At 29.6% G+C, this 27,726-nt stretch overlaps 3 protein-coding genes across 6 annotated transcripts in view; 1 reads left to right on the top strand and 2 right to left on the bottom strand.

Moving 5' to 3' along the window:
- The window catches only part of LOC103310310 (GATA zinc finger domain-containing protein 14-like), a 26,013-nt gene extending 12,223 nt beyond the window's left edge, over positions 1–13,790 (bottom strand). The window contains exons 1-2 of one of the 2 annotated variants that reach the window (XM_029487858.1): positions 13,478–13,789; positions 9,550–9,664 (exon numbers count right to left, since the gene is read on the bottom strand). In XM_029487858.1, coding sequence (XP_029343718.1) covers positions 9,550–9,664; positions 13,478–13,516 — 154 coding nt within the window. In that variant the 5' untranslated portion in view covers positions 13,517–13,789. Of the gene's footprint in view, positions 1–9,549; positions 9,665–13,477 lie in introns of both variants that reach the window. The other variant, XM_008188155.2, reaches the window with a different exon arrangement.
- On the bottom strand, positions 2,486–6,538 carry LOC100164580 (guanylate kinase). 3 transcript variants are annotated; one of them, XM_001944708.5, is made up of 4 exons: positions 5,681–6,538; positions 4,453–4,723; positions 4,152–4,378; positions 2,486–4,076 (listed from the first exon to the last, which is right to left on the bottom strand). In XM_001944708.5, exons 1-4 carry the CDS (start codon positions 5,856–5,858, stop codon positions 3,967–3,969), a joined length of 786 nt encoding a protein of 261 aa, XP_001944743.2. In that variant the 5' UTR covers positions 5,859–6,538; the 3' UTR covers positions 2,486–3,966. The 3 variants fall into 3 exon arrangements, with proteins under 3 accessions (XP_001944743.2, XP_008186373.1, XP_029343720.1); XM_008188151.3 differs by lacking the exon at positions 5,681–6,538 and adding an exon at positions 5,475–5,662; XM_029487860.1 differs by lacking the exon at positions 5,681–6,538 and adding an exon at positions 5,048–5,370.
- A 5,338-nt stretch (positions 13,791–19,128) lies between the features above and the next one.
- LOC100302387 (uncharacterized protein) lies at positions 19,129–23,050 on the top strand. Its single transcript, NM_001162991.1, is given in 3 exon segments — positions 19,129–19,535; positions 21,900–22,095; positions 22,341–23,050. Coding segments are annotated over 3 exon segments (777 nt in total). The 5' UTR covers positions 19,129–19,240; the 3' UTR covers positions 22,627–23,050.
- Positions 23,051–27,726: the final 4,676 nt, after the last annotated feature.

Here is a 27,726-nt window from a genome sequence, read left to right as displayed (position 1 = left end):
TTCAACTTCAGTATCTTATTCGATGAGTTTTCAGAAAGTATTTCGATACATAAAAATCGAATTTAGTGCGAGTAGTTTATGCGTTATAACTTATAAGTATTTAAACTTTAGATGAGCGAAGTTGAGTGGTACAGGCTAGGGATCAGTACGGGCTGTTTTTTTTCGGCCCGATCCGACCCAAAGGTTAAACATATAAATTCTCGACGTCCAGGCCCGGTCCGTTTGTAATTTTTTTCAAAGTCCAACCGGACCATGCCCGTTTTCAGTATTATTGGTTTTTACCAGTGATCTATTTATAAATATCATACAGTCTGGTAATACAATTATTATTATTAATTTAGATAACCTAAATCACATAGTGTTACGAATTAAATTAATAAGTTTAATTTTTGACCGACCCGGCTCAATGATTAATATTACGATCCCACCTATAACCAACCCGTAATATTTAAATTATGGCCCGGACCGTGCTGATCACTAGTACAGGCTTACCCCTTGAAATTTACGTCCACTACTCCGTTCATCTAAACTTTAATTATTTATATCTCATAAACTAATAACCCTAAAGTAGATTTCACATGAATAGTTTATAATAATAAATAAATATTAATGTTAATTGATAATTTTTAATATTATAGTATATTATATTTTGAACGTTTTTGAATAAATTGTTTTATTAGATTATATTTGGTTAAAATTTTGAATCAATATTGATGAATTTTGTATGTGCGAAATAATGAAAACTGATTGTTTATATTTTCCAGTCAGCCACAAAAGGGTCACTTAAAAGTTTGTAGTGAAAATGTCTATAATTTTTTTTTTGTGTGACCACGACAAGAGGGTGTGTGATGAGATTGAATTTAGCCATACCTGACTCAGATGTCTGCGCACACCTATATAGTTGACAGTTTGATGTTTTTATAATTCTTAGTTTAATTTTATTTTTTATAGAAAATACTAAATACTAAAAATTGTAAAGAATAACCAATCTATATTTGTATACCCTAAAATAAATATTACTTACAATTATTAAATTAAAGTGAGATTTGAGCACTTATGTAATAATTACATGCTCATAACTTGCATAAAAATGAAAAACTGCATAAAAGCTAACATATATATATAACTTACATATATATACGGATGTTTTATTAACATTAATAATAGATAAATTTACTCTTATACTAAAGCTAACTCAAGGTTTGTTCTGCACTTCTGCAATTCTACTGAATGTTAATTTGCAATATGACACATGGGCCAATAAGTCGAAACGAATAGTGCTGATATCCAATTACTTAACACTTGAGTATAGAAAATGGGCTGTATCACTATATTGAAATAATGACATTCAAAGATAATTATAGTTCTTATACTTCTTATGTATGTAATGTATATGGGACATAGTCATAAACACATAGTATAACTCTGTAAATATAAAACAAATTCTGAATATTCTGTATTATTCAAGAGTTGCACTTCAACATTTAGAAGTTTTGAAAAGTCAAGTATTAATTCCTAGAAGTTGATGCATTCATGTTTTAGATAAAAATTAGTTAAATCTACCATGACTGTCATACAAAATAAAATTATAAAATATCCTAGGAGTAGAACCTGACACGTTATCACTGCTCATAATTGTTTTTTATATGCAATGATTGAATGATTCATCAACAAATTAAAATTTTACACATCTATTACCTACTTCAGTGTGAGTTGCATTCAAAATAAACTAAACAACAGAGCAACTTCCCCAGTTTCTATACTTGAAAATAATTAGTTTAATATTATATAGTGAAACCTGGCTTAATGGTTACCATTTTCAACAATTTGATTAAAATTACTAATTGTTATATTGTCAAATACAACAAAATATGATAAGCATGAGGAAATATATACATTTTAAACAACTAAAATATGCAACAAAAAATTGTATTTTAAATAATAAAAAAACAGTAAAATATATATTTTAGATTAACTTAGAACAAAATTATAATTGAGGTAAAAAAATAAATTAAATATAAGTATGATGACAGTAATTATTAATATTAGTCTAACTTAAATATGTATATAATGATTTTAAACACTATCTACAGTATATTACTAAATGTTTAATATTAAGAGGACATGGGTATCATGATTGTATTTTAAAATTGTAAATTTTTTATACATCTTAAAATACTTATAACTCACGTTAAAATTAAAATATAATAAAAAGCCTATGAGGTTGCCTAGATAATAATTTTATCTTTAGATTTTATAAGAGGTCAATTCGCTCTAATTTTTAAACTAACGGAGCTACACGTGTTCTGCTGAGCGTACAATTTGCTATGTTACGCACTTGTAAGACGGAAACAACACATGCGGGTATCACGTCCTCTTAAACACAGGTATACACGATTGTTGGAGTATAAGCTATGTGTAACATTCACTTTAGGTTATTTCTTAATTTAAAAATAATAATGCGTGTTAAAATAATACAATTAAATGGAACTAGATGACATTATTTATTTCATTGACATTTTAGTTTTATTCTGTGAAATATTATCCAAAATAATATTTTTAAAACAACACAATATTTTTAACTTTACATTGATTAAATTCATATAAATACTAAAAAAAAAAAAGTTATATAATCTTTTTTAATAGAATAACATATTTATCATCTAACTTTTTTCATAATTTAAAAACTTAATATTATACTGTTGTAAACAACTACATATCTATTTTATTCATTAACATGTATATAGTATATATTAAAATATATATTCAACAAAAATGAAGCCAACAGTATGTATAATTATAAGCATATAAATTTTAGACAAGCATTTTAATTTGGGAAACCACACAATAAGAAACCATAAGTTTAAATGACATTACTATTAATAAATTGGATCTCAAAAGTGGTATTCTTCACATCAATATATTTATTATTAACACACATTGTATAAAAAAATATTAAATTATACCAGTCTCATTCTTAAATCAGATACAACCAACACAGTTAAATGTCAAATGTTTTTTTTTCTTTCTATTTGGAACAAGTAGTTTTATGTTTATATTTTATGTAACATTGTATGATTTGAGTTATTTTAACATTATGAATATATAGACTATATATACTTAATTTGAGTTATACTACCAACATTTACAATTGTTTAAATACATTTTTCTTTCTTTAGTATTTCAATATTAGTTAACAATTTTATATTTCAATTCAATTAATAAAAAAAACTACATTTGGCACAACATATAACATACGTAAGATAGTCAAGATAGAAAATAGATGTTGTGTATTGTGTAAATCACGATATGTAAGTGAAGAAATAACTGGTTCATTTTGGTATTAGTGTATTACATTATATCAGAACAAACAAAATGTGGATATGATACTAGAGACAGTAATTAATAATTATCAACTGAACAAAATTGAGACCATTAGTTGTTTAAGAATGATTATGGATTTCAGACCTTATATGGCCTCCACTAATAATTTAGTTTCTCAGAATAGTATATCAGTCAAATTTCCTTTAAATAAAAAATTAAATAAAAATATATATAGAACATCTGAAGTATTATGATGTATTCTTCTTAGAAAATAGTTAAGGCAATGAAAATTCACCTTAGTCTATTTATATCGCTAAGGTTATAAGTATTGACATGATTGGTTAAACATTCAAAATAAAATATGGTATTATTAAAAGTAAAATATAGAAGTTATAAATTGTCTAGATACTAATACACTATGTATAATGTATTCATGTTCTCTAATCATAAACTAAATTGAATTATTTTATACAGCTCAATACCAATTAAAAACTAAGTATAACACGAGGTATGACATTATTCTAGAATGTTTTTTTAGCAATATTTTGTAAAGTAAACAAAAACATTTTACAATAATAATAACTAAAACTTACTGACTGAGTTGCGAATACTGAATACTTTAGGTACTATTTAATTGTATACTTAATTTTCAACAATTTCAAAGGACTTTAAAACAAATTCTTTGAACACATTGTATGCTTTATCTAAGGACTCGTTTATTATAATACAATCAAAGTTTCCAGGCGTTTCTCCTAGAAATATGTATGATATATATTATGTTATGTTAAATATTTACAGTTATTTATCAAAGCTTTAAATTTACTAACCATAGTTAATTTCCTGTTGTGCAACATTCAATCTAGCTCGTAGATTATCCTCAGACTCTGAATTCCGTCTGCGCAATCGTAATTCGAGTTCACCAATACTGGGAGGTTTAACAAACACACCGACTGGTTTCAGATTAGCCACTTTTTTGATTTGAATAACCCCTTGCATGTCGATATCAAGAACACAGATCTTGCCAGACTTTTGAACATTTTGTACCGCTTCAAGGCTGCCATCATAAAAAAAAAAAAAAACACGGATAATGAGGATGTGCTGAAAAACGCAGAGAAAAGCCAATCTTACCTGGTACCATACATGTTATTGGAGAAGATGGCGTGCTCGAGGAATTCTCCTCGATCGATGGCCGCTTGCATTTGGTCCTTTGTAGTGAAGTGATAGTGTTGGCCATCCACCTCGAAACGCCTCGGCGATCGGGTGGTGTGCGACACCGAGAAACCAAACTTGTCAGGATATTCGTCGAACAGCTTGCGCAGCAGCGTCGACTTGCCGGAGCCCGACGGGCCGCAGACCACCAATAGCTTCGAATTCTGTCGCACCATTTTCGTCGTGACACCTATTATTATAGTACAATATGATCACACAGAAAACGTTAAAGAAAACCGTGTGAAATGGATTCCGCAAACAGAAATAAGGCTTTGAACAGTAGGATAAGGTTAGGAACGAGCGGGAATATTTTTATTATTGATAAACGATAATCGATACTATATCGGATGCTCTTCAGTCGTAGGTACTATAGGTACTATAAGTACCCCCCACAAAATCGAATTAAAAATTTAACAAAAATACTGGACTGAAAACAAAGGTCTCGAAAACCACGCGGTTGTACAAAACTACGAAATTAGTAATAGGTATGTATAATTATGAAAACATTCCATACAGACGTGTACACTGTACAGCGATACCAAATACCGACAAATCGACGTCGCTACTATCAAACCACCAAGGTATAGGTATCACGGTTGAATTTCGCGGCAATAAGCGAGAACGGTGATGCGATCGAGACACAGGAGGACGCAAAGAATTTGTGTAATAACTATTAACTAATTGACCACCGATTGGACAAGAGTACAAGTTAGACAAGATAAATGGGCCGTCACGCTTTGGATTTTGGAAAAACGTCACAAACGGAGCGGCGCCGGTAAACAACGTATACCGACCAATAGGTACACCGCTTTTCGGTGTACCTACAGCATACTGGCTACAAACACCTATACGGTATACGCCTACACACCGTGCGACTGACCAGTGAAAGCGCATGGTGGGGTGTCCCACGCCGTCTATCCGTCACCATCAGCCATCCTCACCTCTTATACTAGTGAGCGGGGTCCGCCAAAACATAATATTATTATTATATTTTATTATTTACTATCGCAGAAACGGTCAACAAGTGAACACTGTAGCGCCAGCAGTATAATTATAGCCGTTGTTGTTATGTTGGGTACTTTGGTCGAATACCGTCACTCGAGTGTCGTGATTAGACTGAAAAATTGAAAACAAATTACGACGTTACCTTTGCAGTTGGCACTTGGCAGACAGAACTCAGCCGGTCGGTGAGACGAAATCGCAGAGTTGCGAATACAACGTGGGCGAGTGGACTGCAAAATCGGAAATACGATATGCAAACATACGCTTCCCTCCGACCACCCATGCACAGACGACAGACAGACGCGTTCGGCGCCGCCGCGCATAGCGCACAGCCGTTCACTATTATCATTTATCACTTATCAAATAGTATCAGTGTCCATGGGACTTATGGCCTTATCGGTTACGTACTCACGTGTGTGCCGTGTCTCACGAGTAGTCGCGACACTGACACACTGTCTCGTCTCGATTTCCTAGTTCCGAGCAGCTGCACACCGTTTGCTTCTGGTTTCAGTGCTGCAGCTTCACTACAACAGTACGAGTGAACAACTGCTGCGGTCGTTCGTGCCAACGATTAGGGTAGTCACCGCCTGTCTTACCACGGTTGTGGCTGTCCGTACGCGGAGCACACAAATAATTAATATCGATATTTAGAACTTTAGACCGTCCACACCAATATTCGTGCGCCATGACGTCGTCATCCGATCAACAGCTGCACGACGTGCCACTGGTTCAGAAATTCAACGCGAAGGTGAGTAGTAGTCCATTAGGGTTTGGACCAATTGCGGTAGAACAAAATTTGGTCAATATACCAATTGCGCAGCTTATACTTTAGGGTCAGTATACCAATTACGCTTCATATATTTTACGGTTAGTGTACCAATTGCGCCCTTTATATTTTACAGTCAATATACCTATTGTACTTGTATTCAAATTTGCCTGGGGGCTACCTTCAGATTTAATAATATTGTTGTTCGATTCAATTCCCTCAACATCACCATAAACACACTAAAATGCTTGAAAATTAAAAACGTATTTATTGATCAATTAATTACTGGTTAAACTTATAATACATTTTATAACAATATCGGGATTTTTATAAAACTTTATTATTATTACGCACATTTCATCACAGAAGTATGTATTTGAGTGATAGACGAAAACAAGTTATCATTATCATACATTTTATATAATTAACGATCAAAAAGTAACTTGTTTAATGTGAAGAAAAAAATTGTTTATTTGTTTATATTATATTATGTATTATGCATTAATACTCTCAATAAATCGATTAGTGTAATAATTTATTATATAAATATAATTTATAATCAACTAATAACTTTTTCATAGGTAGTGTAAAATGTTTTGAGCGCAATAAATTCGTCTATTGACTCTAAAATTTATAAAGCGCAATTGGTCTATCGACCCTACAATTTTTAGAGCACAATTAGTTTATCGACCCTAAACTATTTAGAGCGCAATTAGTATATCGACCCTAAAATATTTAGAGTGCAATTGGTTTGGTATGAAAAAGTCATTTTAAGCGCAATTGGTAAACTCCGGTCCATTACTCCGGCAACCCGACGAGTGTCGCCGGGTTACATGCGTATTATACATAATTCAGTGGCGTACCTGCAGAAGCACTCTCAGAAATTTTAAGAAAAAAATTTGAAAATTATTAAGGCGTTCCGTGAACGTAAGACCGTGTATTGACATTGTTATTTGTATGAAGGTTTCAGCAAAATTCAAATTTTAAATGATATTTTCCTATGGGCGGCCGTGGCATACCAAACAAGGGATCCTATCATTATTTGTTAAGCATCTCCCCTATATAATAAATTATCCCTTCCTAAGCAAAATCCTGTCATCTTAGCAATGCCACTGATTATAATATCTTTACGGAGTAAAATTAATACAGTATATCTGCACCGCCTGTTGATCGTTAATTTATTGTTGCTGTAATAGTGTAGTCGTTATTGTATACAATCTTATTTCCGTAATATGGGACACCAGTTCGCATTGGAGAATTCTCATGAAGGCATTATAAATCGGCTATCCTCGAATGAGCTCAATCTTTAATAACAAGAAGATGGTCAGTGGCGTGTTCAGCGGATAGGCCTGGTAGGCCCGGGCCTGCCCTGTGTTTTTTTTCGTATTACGAAATGAAATCAATTTGGAACAAAGATTATTTATTTATTACACACTTTAATATCAGGCGTGAATAATTGTGGCCACAGTTCCTACTGTTTATCAGACGACGACTAAAAATTGTAAATAATAGACAATATTCCCGAAATGATTGTTATTAATTAAACGTTCGTCACTGACTGTTCTCCGCCGACAATCGTCAAGAATTTGACGATGTTCATATGAGATAATGAATATGAATTATAAATGTAATTTTTGGTGCCTATTAATAATTTATTTCGGTGTACTGTGTAAACGTATAGTGAGTGACAGAGCCGATCGAGGTAATAGTTTTGTCTGTGTACACTATTTAGAATAGCCTAAATACATTTTTCTTTTATAAAACTGCTTTAAATTTGACTACCTACTAATTAAATTAAAATAAAATGAACAGCCAGTTTTATAAACCTATTCCGAAATCCACAAGGACATTGAACGATGATGATAGTACAACAGATCAACCTCAATTGAACGTTTTTAAATTAAATGTTACCTCGACTTCTAACGAGTCTTCAACTTCTTCTTCTAGCTTAAAAGTGACTCGATGACTTAAATTCACTAAATAATTATATTTTATAATTAAAAAAAACTATTGTTTCATTTGTATTCACTTTTAATATCTTTGAAATATTATTAACAAGTCAAACAGGAGGAATAAATTGTGTTATATTAGGTATATTATATGATCATTTTTTCAAATTAAATTTAAAAATGTTATAAAAAGTTTCTAAAAAATAATGTGTACCTATATAAATTAAAACAATTATAACCGGGCCTGTCCTACATTTTTATCCTGGGCGCGCCTCTGAACCTAAGTCCTAGGTACAGTGCCTAGCTACATTTAACGCCGAGTCCACGAAGAGTCTGGTTTTTGTTGTGTTACTGTTTTCAAAAATAATTTACATTGTCCCGCCTGTATTGGAAAAAGTTGAGTATATGTTTGTTTTGTTTTCTTATCCTGTGTGGACGTACTGAACACTCTTTAATGAACACAAAAATCCCAATTATTAGGGCTAAAAAAAATTTTTTTTTATTAATGTTCTAAATATTATATACGTATTATTGTTTAAACGTCTTGTTTGTGAAGATAAATAAAAATGTTTAAATTCATAAGTTGAAACAACGACGAGACTATGAGAGTATAGGAACTAGGAGAGCGAGACAATCCATATGACAGACCCATGCCTGATCCATATTAATATATCAAAAATACGCAATTATTACCTACTTTATTACTATTTACTATCAGTTCTAAATTATAGATTTTAATAGTATATGTAGGCACAAGACACCTATTATATGCACCCGGTACTGATGCCATTTTGTCCTCAAAAATACACTCTGCGGGAATAACGATACCGCCTTGTAGAATCAACCAAATTTCATAATTTTTTTTTAATTGCTAGAGGGAAATATTCTACAGCCTGCAACAATCTCTGTTTTTCAGTATTTTTTGTTCAAAATTTTTAATATGTCTAAAAAAATATTTTTTAATACAATTATTTGAAATAAAACACAAAATCAGAGATCGATGCGGGCTGTAGGAAGTCTTCTTCTTTTAGATAAAAAAAATGGTCATCAAAATCCGACAATTCTATAAAGCTTGAGAGTTATTCCCTTAATGTCATTTTTTTCGATATAATACATCCTATAACCCCCCCCCCCCCCCCTAAATAGGTATCGGCTTGTAGATAAGTGGAAAAATCGTATAATTTAGGTGGCAACTAAAATAAAAAATTTAATTTTCAAATTTTATAGGATTGTGGAAAATTTAAGAAACCGGCACCGGGACCCTTAAGCCGTTTATACTGATATAAAATATTACCATACCTATTGGTACTTGTCTTTCCTTTCTTTGAAATCCATCGACATAGGATTTGGTGAAATGATTATATGTTTTGGTTTGAAAATCGCATTTAGAGAATACAACTTCGTGAATTAGCACCTGAGGCAAACAAAGTTAAACAATTGTTTAATATTATTATAGTGTGATACCGTGATCGTATTAATAAAACAATGATGATGTATTTTTTTTATGTTTCAGTCAGAGGTTCTAGTTTATTGTTAATTTACTTTAAATTCAGATTTCTCAATGCCATTTGTGATTTTTTGTTCTTGTTTTGATGTACCGACAAAAATGATTAATTATTTTCAACAATAAAAATACTACATTCTACACGACTATACATGTGTGTGTTTTCATTTTTCAATTAAAAACTACACAATAGATAATATTATCTAATTAAAATTTAAAAAAATAGTTAATTTGATATAGAAAGATGTTATAACTTATATCTTAAAATAGTTATTAGGTAACTTAATATAATGTATAATAGTATAAGGTAGGTTATAGGAACCTAGGCAAAGACTATACAGGTAACCATGTTCTGTATTTACAATTATTCCAACTACTAAGGTCACTTTACTATAACATTAATAATTTATTATAACATTATTACTAAGCTCATTGTACCTATGTATAACGTTATCGCATAATAATATATGGGTTATATACCTAAAGTAGGCACATACCGTAAGGCGTAGGTACAATTATGGTACGTACCTATTACAATTTACAAGTGGCAAGTGGTAAGTCTTAGGTAAGAAGTTATAAAAAAGTTTAACAATATTCTTATTATATTGAAAATATAAATTATATTATGATTTTATTCAATTTTCAAACTTTAGCCTTTATAGGTACTACGATTTTCAACTATAAAATACATTTTCAAATTTTCGAGATTTTGAAGAATTTCGTTAAAATTGTAATTTTAAACTGTCATAAAGAATTATTATGGATTTCTATCAACTTTTTTTTTAATTTCAGTACCAACAAGTAATAAATAACAACTTACGAGGAACCGTTTATATAAAATGTTCAAGCATTTTTAAGGAGCATACAATTTTTATCGACATTTATGAAAAATAAAACTAAAAAAAAATATAAATTAAAATGTTAATAAATAGCTCAAAAAGAGCAAGGATATATTTAAGAGTTTAATACTGTATTATACCATGCATATAAAATGCTAATATAAACATTTGGCGAAAATAATACAATTTTCAGAGTATCTGGACCAAATTTTAAGCTATTTATTATACCATGAACCTTATCGATTATACGTAGGGACGGTTCCTCTTCGGTAATGCGGTATTGACATATAAGTCTATATTAAAATAATGTATGATGATTGATTGTAGGTACTATGGTAATATGGTACATATAAAAATATTAAGCTATAATAATTAATAGCACCTACCTATATAGGTATAGGTATTGAGTATACATTGTACAAAATACAAAATATACTCATATGTTAATAGTTAGGAAGACATACCTAATATAGTAATATCATACATTATATCTGGACCTTGGGTCAAGAAGGGCTAATCTCACTTTTTGGTGAAAATGATATACAGGGCTTAACATATACAATTAATGTATATTTCATTGTACTAGAAGGCCGTATCCATAGGCACAAATAGCGTTTGAGATTTGGGGGAGCTAATAGGGCTAATAGGGCCTTACTTTGATATTATTGAATACGCTTAAAACAAAATGTAGGAAATGTTTGGGAGGGCTATGGACATTTTTGGAGGGGCTTAGCCCCTAAAGCCCCCCGCCCTATTTGCGCCTATGGCCGTATCTTGACATTGTCCTTATTGAAAATCTAGTGATCAAGAAACGCCCCTCCGGTACAAGAAAATTTATATAGTTTTATTATTATGTGATGTTTTTGGAAAAAATGTATTTAACCTATTATGTTTCTTAAGGCTGCGGCGAGCGGGGCCCCGCGCTCTCGCAGTTTTCTTTAATGCAACAATTTACATAATATTATACTACAAAAACTAGTTTGAATTTTTATTTGACAATATTATATCATTAATTCAATGTAATTAAATGAAATCAAGTACAAAATATTCGTAAAGTTGTGCAGTATGCATGCATATACAGTACACTGGTAATAAAAGTTAAAAAGTGGATTATAGCTTCTATAATATAGTGTAGGTACTAAACAAATGAAAACCTGGGAACAACATAACAAGACATCTCCAATTATTACAATTTTTCAGTTCGTATAAGTAGGTAGTAGCAGTGACAAATCGTCAAAATCTAATTTGTATTATCTCATTATCTCAAAACCAAAAAATAAAACTTGGAGATGTCTAATTATTTTTATGAATTTATAACTTAAAATAATTTGCCAATTTTCGTGATTTTGATGAATTTTGTTAAAATGTTAATTTCAGATGCTCATAGAAAAATATTGTGGATTTGCACTCAACTTTTTTTTTGATTTCCACGAACGTCAACTTATCAACTTATTGTATTACATTTTCAAGTTTTTGACTGACCAAAAAGTATTGTATCGATAATAGTTTAAAAAAAACTAATAAAACTAAAAAATTTCTTATACCTATAAATAGCTTAAAAAGAGTCGCATTATTTCGAAAATATTATGGTGCATGGAAATTGCTGATATAAACATTTAATGAATATTTCATCTATATTCGATTTGATTTGTTCAAAAACTAGTTTTGTGTAAAAATCTTAATCTTTCCTTAAATTGTTGTTGATTTTTCTAATGCTTTTGAAAACTATTGGGAATATTTTGCTTTTTTAAAAAAAAAAGCACATATCATTGTAAAATCAATACATTCATCGCTCCGCTCAGAATCTAAAAGTACAAAAACAATTAGCAACCTACTCTAGTGACTAGTATAGGTACCTACATTTTAAAGTATTCTATAGAAATAGAAATTAATAAATATCAATAAATTACTTGTATTAGAACTTATTCGATATCTACTCAATTCAAAAAAGTACCTACCTAATTAACATAATAAAAATAATATATTACTGCTCAAAAATCACTTCTTTACCAAACATATTATTTTTTTTTATTGTAGATATAACTCTCTCAACTGGCTCAACTGCATTATCATTGGCGATTATCTTATTTATTGTATTCTTAAGTATAACTTTAATTTCATATAGATACACAAATACTCAGAATATGTTTATTTCAGACATTTCAGTATACCTAATGAATAAGTTTTTATTTGAAAACCCATCAACTATTGAACTATAATATGTCCTGATTATTTATTTTTCGCCAAATCCTTTTCAATATTTATAATAGAAAGGTTGTTGAATCTATTTTGATGTTAATGCCACCTAAATAGAAATTAATAAATATTTTGGTAGACCTCAACAGATTTTCAAATCTGCCAAGGAGATCTTTTCTAGTTGTTAGTGTAAAAAAGTTTGTAACAACAGTAATTTCAGGTTTTAAATTATAACAATTGGTGGGTACCGAATAAATTCTAAAAAGGGTATATATATATATACGTACCTGACTACCTACATCTATAATGTATTATTATTTATTATTCATATTTCCATTTTGATCTAGTCAACCATTAAAATTGGGTGTAGTATGTAATTAGTAGGTATAAGTGTGTCAATAAAATTAATCAATTATGCATGATATAAACTATAAAGTAGACGAATAAAATAAAGTCATTCAAACAATTAAGTTGAAATAAAATGTATTGTACGAAAATCAGGATATTTTAGGAGCTGCTATTTAAGGTTTGTATAATTTTACCACCCAATAAATACAAGGTCTAGTTGTGCCTATAATCCTACCTGCCTAAATCTATTTCACAGATTTGAAGTTAAACACTATAGGTATATACATATAAAATAATAAAACACATATAATATAATATGATTAATAAAAAAAAAACTCACGGTTGAAATGTTGACGATGAAATACAAACGCAAGTCCATTATTGTAACGGCAACTGCTGCGAAAGACTGATCGGTAAAATATTCGCAAAGTATATATTTTAATATTATATAGGTACGGTTTAATTTTGCTACACAAGACAGCACGACGAGCGTCTGGGTGTCGCGTCACTTGCCATTCTGTTATTGCGACTAGTTGAGGAACACCGGGTGCTTATATTTATATATAAATAAAATATATGTATCGTTTTCTGTAAGACACGAATTTATATACATAAATATATTATATATATATATACAGAAACACACTTAAACGTTGTCTCTCTGCACTGCAGTGCGTGTACGTCGTTTATAAATTATGTGAGCGTGTGTGAGAGAGTCTTAGCGAGGCACCCCCAACGTATGCCTATTATACATAATAATATTATCATTGTATTGTACAGTTTATTTTTCTCCCGCGGAGCAATGGCTGGTGTAATAATATTATAATTACGTTCTGGATTTGCTAGTTGTACCAGATACAGTATACGTATACAATATAATATACATACATTCCCTTTCCTTTTCCACGAAAAACGAAGACACCGACCAGTACTATTTATGAACAGGCATGGGCACTGCAACAGTAATGATGATAATAATAAATAATAATGTACAACAATATTAATAATATTATTATTATTATTATTGTTACGAGGTATACTGCCCTTGAACCATGCGTGCAGGTAGGTATCTCTATTGTGTACATACGCGACGAAATAATTAATGTATTCGCACACATGCGATACATATATATATATTATCTACATAATATCTATTATATTTTGCGACTATATACCTATTATTCTGTGGTTGTAGATAAATCTAGAGTAGGCAGCAGCTGGCAGTCGGTACTCTAATATTATACCGCACATAATATATAATAATATATATAATATGTAGTGTCATCAGCGCGCGGGTTTAATTCTCTGCGCAATCTTCACAATCGCTGCTCCTGCAGATGAAAAGACAATGCGCACACGACGGAATAAATTGATGTCACTATATACTTATTGTATACGACCACGAATCAGGTCACGGATCTGTAAGACTGTATAGGCATATTTATATAGGTACTACACAAATACACAATAAACGAATGGACCTTTACGCCCCCGCGCGAAGGACTGCATAATATAGTGAATTATATATATATATATATATATATATATAATAGATATATGTATATCATAAATTATAAAATATCTAGGAGAGTAGGTATCTAATATCTATATAGAAGATTAGGAGGCAGCCGATGCTACGATCAGGTTAGATACCTCGCTCTATATCAATACATTTGTTGTGTATATAGATATAGTTATATATTCCATACATATGGACGCCGAATTGTGTGCGGATAAAAGGGAGTACAAGCTAAAACCGCTGCTCTTAAGGAAACGAAAATAATTTGAGTAATTCGAGTCATTAATCATTTCTGTATTAACTGTAACTTTTCAGTTTTCATAGATATATACCTATAAGAACGAATTCAGAAACCAAATTTTATTTTATTTTAATAACAAAAACTGTGTAAGATTAATAATCAAAAATTGCAAAATTGATTTATTTCCTATTACCCTCGCATAGTCCACAAAGATAGGTGTAAAATTAGCCTATATCAGTAGTTCCCAACCTTTTTTATTCTACGCACCCCTTGTAAATTTTCAAAAATCTCATGCCCCCCCCCCCTTTAAATTAGAATTAAAAAGACCTTTTTTTGTGCTAATGATACGAAATAATTATTTTTTATTAACTAATGACATATATTTTCATCATTCTAAAAATAAAATATAAATCAACTTAATCTTAATGTCTTAATAATATTATTTTTATATTTTTGAATACAATTTTGAAAAAAGCTAGAAAAAATTTTAAAAAAATTCCCCCCCCCCCCCCCCTGGTAGGGAACCACTGGCCTATATAGTCCTATATTTTATATTATGAGCGGAGCTATGCACGTATTGATTTTCAATGACAAGAGTGTTTGTTTCTGTTTATCTAATAATTTTTTGGAGTATGTGGCAACTAAAATATAAAATATAATTTTCAAATTTTATAGAATCGGGGCCAATTTTAAAAATCTACTCCGGGCCCCTTCTTAATGTTTAACAATTAACAAGGGGTACTTCCCTGCGATTTATCTTTGAAATAATGAATATATCCTCCCCATGAAAATTCTTATCTGCGCCACGGTTTACAACCCATTACACCAGTCTGCTGCTATAAGTCTGTTACAGACAACTGCAGTAACTATTATAGTAGGTTGTAGGTACATCAACTGCTATATAAAATATGTATACAGGTACTTAATATAATAATATTACACAACATAATTATAAAAAATGACTTAACTGTATGTTTATATTATACATAGGTAGTCAATAGTCATATTCATATATTATACATGTATAATGTTTATTGTCCTTGTAGTTATTAACACTAGTCACTAATACATATAGGTAAGATACCTACTATATATATTTATAAATTATAGTCCTATATAGATCTAAATATTACAATATATTTAATACCAAAGCTTCATTCATGTGTAATGTACGCATTGTTTAAGTCATAGCGAAAGTAATTTCATGACGTAGGCATCACAAACATCAAATATTTATTACAATTAAATTAATAAACAATATAAGAATTAAGATACCTACCTCAATTAAAGAATAATCTGTAATAAAGTCACTACGATTCGTATTTTATAAATATATGGATATATTTTTAACATCTAGGTAACCTTTGTCTTATTGTTACTGAACACTGAAGAGAGATGATAGTAAATAGCAAAAGGCATGTCAAATTGAAATGCATAAATGATACCTACCTACCTAAGTATTTTTTTCTAACGACTATATTATAATTGGTATTCCAAACAATGTGCATTGTGCTTTTAATTTAGCAGCTAATAATGGGGATAAAGGTTCCTATAGTAGTCAGTACCTAGGACCTAGGTACCTACATCGATAATCAGAATTTATCTAACAGTCAACAGACTTAGAAATTAATTACTCTACATCATAATACTCAAATTATAACCAGTAAATTATTCTAAATTTCCCACTTTTGGTGATAAAAATGGGGGAACCCAACTGGAAAGAGACTCCTGGGGAGACCACGTCAGAGATGGTTTGATTCGGTGAAGAGAGACCTGTCAAAAATAAACAACACCTTCAGCATCGACATGGCAACGGATAGGGATCAGTGGAGAAGGATTGTGGAAGCGGCAAAGGACCTCAATGGTCCGTATTATGAAGAAGAAGAAGGAGAAGAAGAAGAAGGTGATAAAAATATAACATGATTACTGAATACATACTATATTAGGTACCTTCATTTTATTACCTATATAATTTGTACACAATCAAGACTATAATATTAATGTGTCTATAATCTAGATTGTACACATAAATACATTCGTAGGCCGTAGGTTGAAACATAGGTATTTACTGTTTTATCAATGACGTATTGATGACTATGATTTACCTATACATATTTGTGATTTGTATATATCTAAACATATTAAACATTTATAGTTTGGTTGTAGATCTATGTATATTTATTCACACCCTAAAGGTATAGGGACATTTTTATGTTCAGAATAGTCAATAGTGTAAATTAATTCAACCTCGGCTGGTTGAAACTTGAAAGTGAGTTGCCACACATGCGTGTTAATTTCAGTTTTTTTTTGTTACACTGTGATGTTATTATTTCGAAGGCTTATTTTTTAATGTTTGCGAAATGACCTTTTTCATTGGCCATACAATATAATACTCTTTTACATTTTCAGCAGTAGTGCAGTATTATATAATTTAGATTTAGAAGATCGTGTGTGCAAGCTGTTACTATTATCTACACATTTAATTATTTCTGACCGATGCGACCCCTCGTCTATATGGGTTCACGACCCCCTAGATTGAGAAACGCTGCTATATAGTATACATAAATACTATATAAAATTAACCTATTGAGTATTGTACAATTAATTTTTCTAAATGTGAAAATATACTTTGGAATTTTGAGTTTTCACTCATACAAAATAAGGTTAACGAAACGCGTAAACACACTTACACTAAATTGGTCAAATTGAGCGTTCCTTCGCATGACGCACTTCAATCAATTGCAACCAAATTATTATTAATCTCGGTTATACGGGTCACAAAAGAAACGTTGATGTATGATAATGTTGTGTACAAAAAAAAATCTATTGTTCAATTTGGTTCAATCATTAATAATTATTATTATAACAAAATGGTTATATATATTTTTTCTATATATTTTTAAATTTGTATCATTGCGCCCCCCCCCCCCCCCCATTATGGGGTTGGGGCCCTGGGCCCGTGTGTTTGACACACGCAACACACCCGGTTATTGCGGCACTGACGTGTAGTTATATTCAAGTGAATCCATGAATTTTGTTATTAAACATATTTTCATTTTTAAATTGAACAACTAGAAGTACCTTAATTTTTGTCAGTCGCTCAGGTCGTTATTCCTATGTTCAACGTGCGGTGTTAGACAAATACAGAAAACCACCGTATCCAACGCCCTTAACTCAGTTTGTTAATTTATAATTTCTAGCAAATATTAACACGCATTGTTTGATAATTATGTTAGGACGTTAGGAATTCTTTATCATCATATATTCATATGGTACAAAATAAATAAATATTTAAAATGTATAACTATTCTAGTCATTATAGTATTATACACTACCTATATGGCTATATTTATCTTACCCAATTATATTATACTGGTTGACCTATGATCCTTCGTTGTTTTTTTTTATTATATCAAGACATTTTTAATGTAAGTTCATAAAATATACACAGTGGCAGAATTAAAAGTTTATTCTAGATATCATTTTTATCTGAATAAACCACAAAATTTAACTAACCTCTAAACAGTAAATAGTCTACACCATGTTTTAGTTTTAAATATTGTTGTAGATGTAACAATAAACAAGATATTATACCGTTCTGCTGTACAGTAATAATTATCGAGCATACCTATGTCGTTGTAATGGAAGTGTTATATTTGAATACAATGATAAATCACTGTATATTTGTATACGAAAAACGATTCTAAGACGTCGTGTCATATTTTTATAAAATATAGTCAAATTTAGTAGTAAAACATTTTTTTTAGAAAAATCTAAAATATCTCGTGGCTGTAAATAGCGTGACTTTCCGGTGAACTTTTTTTTGTTATAGTTAGGAAAACTTGTTGGGAACCTTCTATTAAAATGTTTAATCTTAGCTATGAAAAGAAAAATATTATGAATTTCTAACTGAAAAATAATTTATTGATGATATTATTTTTACATAAATACAGTTTATATATTTTGTGACATTTTGAATAGTTTTATAAAAGTTGATTTGGGCATTTAGTTAGTAAGTAGGTATTTATTAATATGTACCTAGGTACTGCTGCAATTATACTATTACCGGTAAATATAATATACCAACTATATGAATTAAATATTAATACTTATAGTAACCTTTAACCCCATACTAATAACCAATATTAGATTAATACATTGGAAACAATATTAACTTAATATTATAATTCACTAATCACTATTTAATATATAGGTATACAACTAAACTGATAAGTTATAATACTTCGAGCCATCAAGGCGTGAGCAAGAAGTAGGTAGTCATAAATATAAATTGTTATTTGTTAATAAATCAAGTGCTTCGTTATTTTATTGGTAAATACATCATGTATTTATTATATGTGTGGAACTTTATTCTGGTAATTTTGGTGGTAAGGGATGCTAACTGTGTTGTGATTGATTTATGTCATGGTTATCAAAATCAATCTACTACCTGTTGGACCACAACGCAGCGGTTCGAAATATTTGGAGTAAAGAGAGGCGCAGGTCCTAATGGATGGTATTCAACACAGAGCTTTTCAATGTCCGAACATTGTGGCACTCATTTAGATGCACCTTATCACTTTTATGAAGACGGATGGAAATTGGAAGATATTCCACTGGAACGAATGATAGTTGAAGGCAAGTTAAAATAAAATATATATTTATATATTTATATATTTTATCTATAGACAACATCTTTTAATAGAAAAAATCATATTAATAAGATAATCCAATAATAATTGATTCAAAAAGAAATATTCGAAAAGATTTAAATCATTTTTAAAAAGTTCAATTTTCGATCTTATTTTATTCATTTTTAAAGAAAAAAAGGTGGGTAAGTGGATGCCGCTTTGCTGTACAGTAGGTTACAAGTGGGTCACTGTATAATGGATAGTATTAAATTTGAATTCAATGATATAATATCACTGTATAAGAAAAACGATTCTGAGCGGAGACAGTTTGTCAGTCTAGGTATTAGACATACCTATTATAGGTATACTTATCTATAGTATTAAAAAAAAATTGACCTATAATAGGTATCAATAATAAATTCCAAATTAATCATATCACAATATCCATTAGGTAACGCGTTATACATCAACAACAAACCGTGGTACTATCATAGATATATAATAGTATACTTTAGAAGTTTCAAGTACCCACAAGTAATATTATACAATCACAACAAAATGACTAAAATAGTTATTCCAGGTTTTTTAATATGTAATTTCGTCCAAATTCGAACTTAAAATGACTATAAAAATAAACTGTGCTTATGTATTTCTTAGAATTTTTGGTAACAGAATTAAATATTCACGTGGAATCTTGTTTTAAATTTTTAATCCTTAAAAATAAAAGTTGAACATTTTATACATTTTTAACTACAAAATAATTATTCAATTTTGAATTTGATAAATTTTGTCAAAATTTCAACTTCAAATGCTTATAAAAAATAATTGTGCCTATGATGTATTTTTAATATTTTTCAACTGCTATTGTAACAATGTATCAGGAGCCTTGCATTAAATTTTCACGCATTTTTACCAAACAAATAACATTTTATTGATATTTTTAGAAAAAAAAATTTTAAAAATTGAAAAATGACAATGTCCGTAAGCAGCTCAAAAAGAGTCAAGTTACTACACTGTCCTAAAAGGTGATGACAGACACAAAAAAAAATAAAAAAAAAAACACACATCATTGTAAAATCAATACATTCATCGTTCCACTCAGAATGTAAAAATGTTTTTACTCGTAATTAGTTAAAATGTTGACTGAATGTGAGTAGTTTAAGTTTTTATCAGATCACGTACAGTTTCAAAAGCCGTAGGTTATGCGCTTAAAATTAAAGTTATTGTCATTGTCCAGTGTCAAAATCCAGCTTAAATAACATTGAAATTGAAATAAAATAAAAATAAAAATATTTTTATCTAAAAGGTTGTTAAAATATTATTAAATAAAAACTAATAATTGGTTGTTTCTATATTTTTAGATAACTGTTCAACCTGTTTGAAGTGATAACCATTTACAGCTATATCCAAAGTTCAATTTTTTTGTAGCCACAAGTTTGGCCAGAAATTTCAGAATTACTTACCTGTGCATCAGTGCATCGCTTAAAAATATATCCAGTTGAGTTAGCTGTATATATATATTAGTGGACATTACTCTTATAGTCTTATATAATATGCAACTATAAGACATTTTAACCAATTTTAATATAATAATAAAGACATTAAGTTTCTGAATTTGTATATGGGGAAATAATTATATCATGGGCTATTCACACTTTCAGTGCGTACGATTTTTGAACACATAGATACGTAAAATATTAAATTTAGCCAATTTTAAAAAATAAATTTCTTTATGATATTCTGAATAATAAAAATAAGGTCTACAAAATAATAACATTATTCTTTTCAATACTTATGGCAATTTTAACGGTTCAACAGTTGTCATGGGCGTGCTCAGAAAATTTATGGTGGGGGGGGGGGGTTTCAAGTAAAATTGAAGGAGCTAGTCGTTTACCTAACGACCATTTTTTTTTTGTTTTTTAATCAACAACAAATTCGATTATTTATAGATTTAAATATTATACTGCTAATATAGATTATTATTATTAATATAGGTACATTCAAAAATTAAAGAAAAAAATCAGTTTTCTTGATTTTTTGCTCAATTCATTTAAAACTTCTTCTACTGTCAGTGGAATTTCTTTATGAACAGCTAACGTAGCTAAGCCATTAAGTCGAGTCTAAAACCAAAAACATCATGACCCTCCCCCCCCCCTGGTGAGCACGCCCCTGACAGTTGTACATTGAACATTTCGCAGCGTAATGGTTTTTTTATTCTAACATTTTACAAAACCATCACAGAATATTTTGAAAAATAAGTACTTATATGTTTAAAGAATTTTGTGGTGCTCCAAAAATGTTTTTAAAAAAACATGATAGAAATCGTGCCACTTATGGCATAATTTTAAATACGTTTGAATGTAAATAATAGGTGTGCATCTAAATGTCAGTCATGAAGTCAATGGAAATGGTGACTTTTTACTAACAGTCGATCATTTGAAAAAATGGGAACACGACAATGGTCCACTTCCACACCGTTCTGTGATATTAGTAAATTTCGGTTGGGCTCATAAGTTTGGCAATCGTCAACAATACTATAATAATATTACAGAGCGATCATTATTAAGGTAATTATGGTATTTGGTAATAATAGCAGTACGTCAATTGTCAGTATATAATTTATTTTCACACTTGAAATAATATAACAATTTACAGTTTATATACCTAACCTAACCTAATATATAGTATATTGTATATAGGTAGCCGTAGGTACCTATACTAATACATACTATTATTACATTCATTATTTACACACATCTAGATTTTTATTAATTTATTATGTGTTATTAGTTTACCTATTGCGGTTTTTAAGTTTTCCAGGATTATCTAAAGACGCAGCACAATGGATTGTCGATTCCAAAAAAGTATTCGGCTTAGGAGTAGATGGCCCGAGTGTTGATCCAGGCAATTCAACGTCATTTGATGTGCACAGGATACTATCTAAAGCCAATTTATATAATCTCGAAAACGTAGCTTTAAATGGTACGACATTGCCATCGAAAGGATTCAAACTTATTATCCAGCCAATCAAGATTGTAGGAGGTACCGGTGGACCTTGTCGGATATTAGCTTTTACAAATAATACTTTTGAAAAATGATCGAAACATGACTTTACAATTTCATAAAGAACCTATCCGTATACGATCGCTATACGATAGTCGGACAGTCATTATTGATCGTTATCAAAATAAGTCATACAAAGTGTAAATTACGCAAAACAAGATGTGTTTATAATTTCTCCCGTATGATATAGATAACTAGGAACCTACTTAATTTTATTGTTTGTACGCATGATTCCACTCTAAATTTTAAAATGATTTTTATACCAAAAATATATTTTTTTAAATACTTGTTTATTAAGTTACCAGTGTTAGTATATTATATTATAATAATTATTAGAATTTATTACATCGGTAGAGTAAAAGCGCATCATCCTTACTAAGGACCCTATTACTACTGCATGATAGCCGAAATAAATAATACTAGGATGTTTTAAACGTAATAAATATAAGCAGATACTGAGATAAGTATTGAGTACCTATCTACCTACGTCCTACCTATTTCTAAGAACAGCACTAGAAGCTAGAAAACCTACATAGGTATCTAATCTAAAATGGTTCTCATGTTTTTACATTTCATTATACGCAATACCCGTTGTTAATGCGTAGTAGCCTGCAGTACAATAGTCAATAAATATATTATCTCATATTAAAGTATTAAACATAATATTTAATAAAATTATCAGGTAGTGATGATGTGATGATGTGTATAAACGCTATGGAGGTACATCGTACAAATTATATTACATTTATAAGTCAATATCAAACACTACAATTTTGGTGTAGATCTATTAAAGAATTTAAATACAAAATACCTAACACAAATTGTATATAGATTTATATATTTGCATATTATCGCAGAATACAGATGTTGTAAATACCAACGCGTATATCGAATACTATAGTATTTTAAATCAAAATTTCTATTAGAACCCCGTTGGCTAATTATTAAACACTAAGGAATAAACGTGACAGTGATGGAGTCGTGATTTCACTGTCTCTCTCTATTATGACACTATACATTCCATATAGGTACCCAACCTATAGGCTGTATAATATGCTATCCAGCCAACTGGTTTTGAAAACAATATTGAATGTTAAATTGCAATACAAAGAGCAATAAATGATACCTAATATCTGAGCACGAATCTATAGTATCTATATTTTATATATAATATTATCATTAGTAATATAGATGTTTCGGGGAGTGTGTTTATGTGACGTATAATGATAAAATAATTGTTTATGATAGAGTTCATTCAATATCCCATTTTAATATCCAAATATGTACCTAAAGACTATATAGTAGTATAGTAGGTCTAATACTTATCTGATTCTGTGAAAAAAATGTTTTCTGTCACAAAAAATGTCATTAGACTTAGACATTCATAAGTAAGCATAAATCAAATAATAAATAGGTAAGGTAAAATAACCTAACCTATATTACATATTATATTCGTATTTGCAGTATAAAACAAAAAAAAGGTATAGTGATATTTTATTTATAGGTTTAATCACCAATTATTATTTTTTACGAAAAAACTCCAAACTTGAGCCAAACCCAGCTTTAAAATGACTAACCTTACCCCCAAAAGTGAAAATATGAGTTTAGTGTATATAATATTATAATGTACGATGCATGCCAAATTTCAACTGATCCCAATAAATTAAAAATTAAAAATCTGAAAGGTCAATATCAATGAGCATAAAAATGGATAACATCGAATTATCCTACATTGTATGCGTTTAAAATTTGAATTGACTCTAATTTATTATCTTAATGACTTTGCATTGAGTCCGAATAGACTAGATATCATAACCATTTACATAGTTTTAAATAATTACGTTGACGATGATGTTGAACAGTTTACCCAACATTTGAAGTGATTTTTCAGCAAGTATAATCGGACCACTAACAACAGTTGTGAAAGTTTTCACGAAAAATTAAAAGCATTTTTTCACCAGCAGATAATATTATGTATCCTATTATACATGGAATATTTTTATTCTTGTTGATACTATTCTGCGAATACATACAGAAAATTACAAAGCAGAGCAACAAAACCATGTTAAAAAAACAATTGAAAAGATACAATTTCTACAGGAGCAGATAAGCAAATACTATAGAAATAAACAGATTTGCAGATTTGACATTTTAAAACCAGTGTCATTTAAATTTTTACCAGCATTTATTTAATGTTAGCATTATTATATTACATATAATTATTATTTCCATAATTATTTTTAAATTGATTAACTTTTTTAATCTTATTACTATTAGGTAAGATTTTAAATAAAAACAGTGAAGCAATCACATAATTTTTTTGGGAGACTACTTAGCCAACCTCCACGTGGTGACTCCGGAATAATGCTAATAGGCCGACTCAACTGGAACAACCTAACAAATATTGGGCCAACTCAACTCCGATAGTCAAAAAATATTAGAGGGACTCAATTCAATATCATCGAAAAAAAGAATATACCTTTTAGCGTACAGGTCACGTATTGTCAATGGCACACCCAAGAGAGGGATCTAATGGGCTTCAGCCCCCTCACCCTAAATGATTGGCCCCTAACATTTTGGTAATTTTATTAATTATCAACTTTAAAATATGATATAAAAAATTATCAACTATCTAACCAAGATCCTGCACAAGCGTGTTTTCGGATTTCGTGTTTTATATTTAAAAATAATTTTGTTTAGCCTTCCCCTCCCCTTTAAAAAATCCCGAGTGTGCCCCTGATTATTGTGTGTGTGTGTGCGTCTGCATAATTTATACTTATTGGTTACCTGTATAAAAAGAGTTACATTTATGTCCCAAAAATACACTGAAATATCATTTGGCAGTTATATACAGACGATTAATATACATTATAGTATTATACACGATAAAGAGTATAAACAAACAGGCAATAGGTATTAAATAAATTCTGAATTTATTATATTTTTTTGTCCTTTTATAATGTGTATTTCGAAACAAATACACTACATAAAAATATTATAAATTATTTTACACAACGTTTGAATTCGTGCACACATATTAACCGCTCATTTTTCTTTTCGAAATATTTAACCTGAAAAGAAGAGCTAATACAATGTAACAGTAGATATAATATATGCACGTGTTAAGTGGAAGTGCTATAGCCCACATATCTATAGGTATGTAGGGGGGAAATTCTTATTGCTAATGCCGTATCATTTTTTTTCACTTAATGCGTACGCTCATCGATCTCGTTCTTTGAAGTCGGTTTTTAGTTGAAGGCGCATGTCTGTCTTGACGGATCAATGAAAATATTGCGCAAAATTAATATGAGAATATTAATTTAGACGTAATAATATATAATATGAATTCTTCGAGGACTACTTCCGCGGTGGGGCCAGGTATAAAAACCATGAAGAAAACCTTTGTTTATTATTGCATAATACAATATAGGAAAATAAGTCAAACTTTGGAAATTCAAAACAATGATTTCAGAATCTAAAATTAAAACAATAAACGTATTATATAGACAAGTTTATATTACAAAATGACAGTATAATTTGTATTTTATTTTACAAAACAAATCTGGAAAATGAGAGCTTAACCAACAAACCTCAGTATTACATTATAATTACATATTAATAAAAAATTATACATAGAAATTTGGAAAAATTAATTGCTTACAATTGTAAAAAAACATGAATGCAACATTTATGTTTTTGTCTATTAAGTTAGAATTCTAGTTTAAACTTAATATTAAAATAATGTGATGAGTTTTTTAATAGTTTTCTGACACTGTAATTCTAATTAAACTGTTCAAAAATGTAATATACAAAAATAACTAAATTATGTCATATTAAATATTATACAAAGATTGATCGTTTAAACATTTTAACATCACAAAGGTTTTTTAACGGATTGAATAAAAAAGTTATGGTTATGCCATATCAACTAGTTGAGTGGGCGGACACAATGTCTCAAGGTACGGTGGGTCTTACTGTCTCATACTGACAATGTACATATTTTAAAATATAATTGACTAACATTTTATTTTAATCATTTATTAAGTTGTAAAATTGCATCTCCGCCGTCTACTAGATACAATATATTGAGGTAAAAAAAGAAGGAATAAACTAATATTATATAGACACCAAATAGTTCCCATAAAAATAAAAATGCACTTACACATAACCACAATGGGTGTATAAATTCAACGAGGATATCACGGAAAGCATTATTATTTTACAAATTGCAAGACAAAAACATAAAATCATGAATATTTTTTTTTGTCCAGTGTACCGAGGAGTCCCTGAAGACCAAAACTGAATAAGTACTGACATTTGACAATCCAAACGGCCGGGGTTAAAATAATTTAATATTCCAAAGCACAATTATTATTAAAAAAAAAACAGTATTGTGTAAATTACTGTAATAAATAACCAGAGTATGTAAAGCAAATTAATTATTGAAATCATATAGTACACCTTCAGTTTATGTAGATTTAATATAATGCGGATTGGTTTTTTTTTTCAATTTAAGATATAAATAATAAATTCGTCATTTTTAAAAAGCATGGAACAAATAGATTTTAGACCTTGAATCTTGATTGTTGTTGATATATTAAACGCTTCACTTTTTCATTTTCAAATGATGGAGGTGGGGAGTGAGGATTATTGTATAATATAAAGAGCTATTTTTATATAGACCTATTCGTTTTGTTAAATTAAATTTATACATTCAATAATGTAATCAGTAATCAAGATTATAAACATAGGTGTCAGTAATTGATTTATACAAGAATTATGTTAAATCAAAAACATACTCTTGGTTGTTACTATAGATGATACATTTAATTGGTCCAATTTACAATTATATGTAACTAACACAAATATCAGTTAATAAAAGATTTAATATTGAAAGACATTTAATACTGACATATTGGTATTGTATTACTTGTAGTAAAAACTTTCATATTGATAGAAACATAATGTAAACAATTTCCTACAATGGTTTGATATAATTTGTTAATAGACAAGATAAAACATTGAATTATTATCATTTGTTATTTATTTTTTATTGAAAATATATATTAAAAACTAATATATTGTTCAATAATGAATTCATGGTAAAGGAATTTCAATTAATTTGTATAATTGAT

The sequence above is a fragment of the Acyrthosiphon pisum genome, chromosome A1, assembly GCF_005508785.2.
Source record: "Acyrthosiphon pisum isolate AL4f chromosome A1, pea_aphid_22Mar2018_4r6ur, whole genome shotgun sequence".
NCBI lineage: Eukaryota > Metazoa > Arthropoda > Insecta > Hemiptera > Aphididae > Acyrthosiphon > Acyrthosiphon pisum.
The sequence above is the reverse complement of the archived record's forward strand: the minus strand, read 5'-3'. Positions and strand labels throughout refer to the sequence as shown.